The sequence below is a fragment of the Neophocaena asiaeorientalis genome, unplaced genomic scaffold (assembly GCF_003031525.2).
Source record: "Neophocaena asiaeorientalis asiaeorientalis breed wild unplaced genomic scaffold, Neophocaena_asiaeorientalis_V1.1 scaffold202, whole genome shotgun sequence".
NCBI classification, from domain to species: domain Eukaryota; kingdom Metazoa; phylum Chordata; class Mammalia; order Artiodactyla; family Phocoenidae; genus Neophocaena; species Neophocaena asiaeorientalis.
This window is the reverse complement of record NW_020172627.1, coordinates 1,428,369-1,433,060: the sequence shown is the minus strand read 5'-3', so window position 1 is coordinate 1,433,060 and position 4,692 is coordinate 1,428,369. Positions and strand designations below refer to the sequence as shown.

General features: G+C 55.6%; 1 protein-coding gene across 1 annotated transcript in view; it reads left to right on the top strand.

Moving 5' to 3' along the window:
* The first annotated feature begins 4,512 nt into the window (after nt 1–4,512).
* DRGX (dorsal root ganglia homeobox) overlaps nt 4,513–4,692 on the top strand; it is a 31,060-nt gene continuing 30,880 nt past the window's right edge. Inside the window, exon 1 of the mRNA XM_024739116.1 lies at nt 4,513–4,546. Coding sequence (XP_024594884.1) covers nt 4,513–4,546 — 34 coding nt within the window. The remainder of the gene's footprint in view (nt 4,547–4,692) is intronic.

The window sequence follows — 4,692 nt, the reverse complement described above, 5'->3', positions numbered from 1 at the left end:
GTTTCTCCGTTTTCCTAAAACAGAGCAAATGGTAGGAAATAAATACCGTGTGTGGTGTTTGAGACACTGACCTGGAGCCTCAGCTCCCTACATTTTCTAAGGATTTGGGATTCTTTTCAGGAATCAATTAAAAATAACCCATAATTCAACGGAAAGACAATTTAGGGCTTCCAGGTATAGGTGCTCCGATTTCCAGCATTTTCTTGCTGCTCTCAGTGTTTTTGAGGTGACAGTTCTCCCTTCATAGAACGAGCTTAAAATTAGAAAAATCAAACACCCATTAGAGAAAGCAGATCTACTCTCATTAATTGATACAGAGATGGAAAGCTACCATCACCCAGATGGGAGCCCAGTGCATCCCCTGCAGACATTCTCAGGGGCCAGAGCCTGGGTCAGCAGCAGCCCACTTGGCCCAAGCCGGAGCTGTCTGTCTAAGAGCGGAGGCTTGGGTTTTCAGGGGTAGGGATGCACTCGCTGCACGGGGGAGCCTCTCTGCAACATCCGCACACAAATATTAGGGTGTGTGTTACTCTCTTCCCACTTGGTTTTATTATTTTTTTTTAAAGTGGACAACCTTGAAAGTTGAACTCCCCATTCTGTTCCGGCTTCTCTCTGCTCTGCTGGACAGGAGGTAACATAGCATGCCTGTTTAGTAACCAGAAAGTGATTGTTAGAGGGAATGGAGACTGTGGCTGCTGTGCATGAAATACGGAGAGAAGGAGCCTTTGAGGGCCAACCACAGAATTGTCTCCTTCCAGAGGCTGGAAGCAGCAACCCAGGTGGGGGTAGGGAGGGCAGTGGTGTGAGGATCTGTTGAGATATGACCCGTGGTTTTAACTTTAAATAAGCATTTCCATCCTAATAGAAGCCCCCTCTAATGTCTCCTGCAGCTTTGATTTTGGAACACGTCACATTCCTCATTAAAGCAATCACTGTTAAAACATGAAGCAACACAGGATTTATTTCTTCATTAAACTGATGATCCGTATATGAAGCCAATTAACATTATGAGTCTGGTGAACATCAAGTGTAAAGAGGTTAGAGAAAATTAAAAGCAGTCACCTTGGTCTTTAGATAAAGAAAGTACACTTTTAGGTTGTAAATTATCAGAGTGTCCAAGCAGGACAGATCGGTGAATTTGGTTAATTGGAAAATACATTTTATTGCACAAGAATTAAGGAAAAACAACCTTTTCTTTGCCAACGAACGCTCTTTTTTAGAGGGGAGGGAGATGGTAGCAAATACATACACGTTAGCCGCCTCTCTCCGCCCCCGAGTGTCAGAGACAATCCGAGGAAAGAAAGGGGCCCGCGTTGTCATCAAAGTTTGCTGTAGCCTTTCCTCTCTGCGATTGCTTGGTTTGTTGTTAATTCACTGTTTTGCCAACAGGAACGAGCCCGGCCTCCCTGCTGGGGGAGAGGAACTTCGGGGGAGACGAGGCCGAGGGTCCCGCTGGCTCTGAGCCCCGCGCCAGGTGGGTGTTTTGCGGGAGCCTGACTAAGTGTCCCATCAGGGAGACAACCAGGCTCGCGTCGGTGACGCTGGGAAAGCCGGGACCAGGCGGCGACCGGCCGCGGGAAGATTCCCGGCCGTAGCCGCGGGGCAGGAGCGGGGCGTGGGTCTGCGGAGCCGAGAGTTTGGTCCCTGCTGCGAGCACTGAGCGCGCGTCCCAAGTAACTTTCTCAGGTTTGGACCAGGAGAGGATTGGGATCGGGCCCCCAACACCCAGAATCCGGCGGGGCGCGTCCGGCCGCGGCGCAGCGCAGGGCCACAGAGCGGCCCTTGCGACTGGTCTCTTCCCTCTGCAGCCCAGGAGGAACAGGTGCCGCTGTCCAGGGTCCTGACTGACCGGGAGGCTCTGGGAGCGCGCTGCCTGCCGACCCAGAACAAGCCTGTCCAGCCCCCGGGACATCTCTGGGCCTTGCCAAGAAACTGCTTCGGCGGATGTCAGGGATGGGGAGCTGAAACTGGGGTTTGGACCTCATTGGTTTCTGGGGCCAACGCGGCGCTGGGCGCCTGGTGCCTTGAGTTCCCGTACAGATACTCAGGTGCTCCTTGGAGCATCTTGGCCGGGCCCGCCTGGATGTCTTCCTCACCCCGCTTCGCAGGCACTAGGCTCCGGAGCGCGCGGGGCTCTTGCAGGAGAGGGGACGCCGCCTAGGGCAGGTGGAAGTTTGAGGGGGCTTTTGGCAAACCCAAGCGCGCAAGGGGAGACTCGGGCTCTTGAAAAGAGATCCAGAGAGCAAGGGTGCACTGAGAGAGACAGGGAGAGAGCGCGCCGAGCTTCCTGGCCTGGGTTGAAATAGGGTCGGTTCTCAGGGCTCCATCCCTTTCCGGATGAAGTGGAAATGGCCCGCCGGCCCTGCCTGTTACCGCGCCCGCCGCCCAGACCAGCATGCGTGCTCCCCGCCGGCGGGTCACCTGGACTCGCGGCGTCGGTGGCCCTGGAGGAGCTGGCGCAGCGGGATCTTTCCGCTCTGAACCCAGCCGGCGTTTCCAGCGGTTCCTTCCGCGTGACTGGGTCGACTTTCCGCGCCTGGGCGGGCTGAGCCCAGGAGGGGCCGCTGAAGTGCACCGGCCCCGACTTGCCTCTGCAGGAGCCGTGCTGCATCTTCCTCCTGGCGGTTTTCGGAGGGGCGTCCACGGGCCGGTCAGGGCCCCAGTAATCTGCCCTCCAGCTCCATGCGCCTCTTTCGGGGCGGGTGTCCACGTGTGGCCCTGCCAGGCCTTTTGTTTCCAACTCAACGTATCTTTAAGATCAAGGCTGGATCCCAGGCGGTGCAGGGACCCGACCCACCGCCTCTCCAGGGCTCCTGAACGCAGCATTAGAATGTTTATAAAATATTCAATTTATGTAGTCTGTCCAAGAAGCCATCGTCCCAAAATAAAATCAGCAGTCTAGACGGAACACAGACACCAGAACTTATCAACAGTTGTCTGACTTGCACCTTCTGATGCATCTTGAGTGGGTCATCATACCAACTTTATTTTCAGTGGTGCATAAATTAATTACACGCATTTAATAACCAAAATATCATTATATTCCCCCTTTAATATCATAAAGGCTTTCCGCCAGGGAAGCACTTAATAGTTCAGGGGGCCGTAACGGGCTATTATCCTGGTGTAATGCTATTACAGAACCAATTATGTGCCATTAGACTTGCTTTTTTTTTGCAGTTTATGTGATTTGATCCAATCCCGCACCCCTGACTTGAAAATTTCAGCCCGGTACTTTAGAGTTTAATTTTCACCCAGGCAGAGGGAAGGGCGGTCTCTCCGCTGAGCTTCTGCCTCGGATGCATTTTAAAAGTAATTGCGAAGGGTCCCACCGCATATCATTTGCATGGAGAAGCGAACATAAATTCTGGGACCCCTTGCTGAGAACAAAATCAAACTTTCCTTTTGTACGGTCGCTTGGAAAGGGAAGCCATGTGCAAAGAGTCCCCCCAAAACCCATCCGGTGGCGACAATTAGCAGCGCTTTGTCATCTGCAGCCCAGGAGTCACCAGGCCTGACGAGGGGAGCTTAAAACCAAGCTCTCCCCGAGAAAGAAGGTTTGAGTCAGAGGGAACTTGGGGTGGGCGTGGGGTGGAGTGTTCAGAAAATAATGCTTTTTGGCGGATGGTGGTAGTGGTGATTGTTTCAACCTTCTTTTAAAAGAAAAGAGGAAAAACATTCCTGATGTTTGCTGAGAAATGACGGATTTTTTTTTTTTTTTTTTTTTTTTACACCACGTGGGCCATTTGTAAGGCCCAGCAGACCTATCCAAGTTACTCGCTGTAGACAGCGCTGGAAATAATCAGATTAAGGCCAATTACGCGTGAGATTATAAAGGCGAGTGCTGAGCGGCGGCGCGCGCTGTAGACAGATAGCAAGACATCTGGCCACTTCCCGAGTCACTTTTCTGGTCCTGCGGGCGCCAGCCGCGCGGAGCCCCGCCCGTATCCAGTCGAGCCGGGCGAGCGGACCAGAGGCGGTCACGCTCCGGCCTTCCTCGCCCGCCGCCCGCCGAGGTACGCGCGGCTCCCGACCCACACACCGAGCCCTGCGCGCCTGGCCTTGGGGCTCGGCCGCCTTCCTGGTGGGGGCTGCCTTTCGCGCAGATGGCCTGGCGCGCTCGCCGGACTCGGCTGCGTTGTCCTGGGTGCAGGGATTGTGGCGGGGACCCCTGAGAGCCGGGAACCAGACTGCGTGGGCTTGGTGTTGGGGCCGAGGTGGGGGGACGTCTGTCCGGGTGGTGGACCCGAACGGAAGGGCTGTCCCACGGGGTCTCCGGCTTGCGACGGCGCTGCCACCTCCCCTCCAGTCCCCAGAGTGGGCTGAAGGCATTGGGAGGGGGTTTTCCATGAAAGGAGCGCCCGGGGCACTCCAGGGCCGGGCGGGGGCGAAGGCAGAGGGAGACTCAGGCTCTGTCGCTGTTTGCTTTGCAGCCAGGCCAGATCTACGCGTGTCTTGTCGGTCCCGCAGTCACCCTCCCGAGTCCTGGCCGTCAGGTCGATCCGGCCGTCGGCGATGTTTTATTTCCACTGTCCGCCACAGCTAGAGGGTGAGTAAGCGCCGTGCCAGGAGCTGCTCCAAAAGGCCGGCGCCGGCCAGAAAGGGCCATAGCAGCGGCTGGGGCTGGTTGGTGGTTGGGTCCCTGCTCAGCGAGGGGCGCAGCCGCCGGAGGTGGGTAGAGGCGCCTTTGGCCCT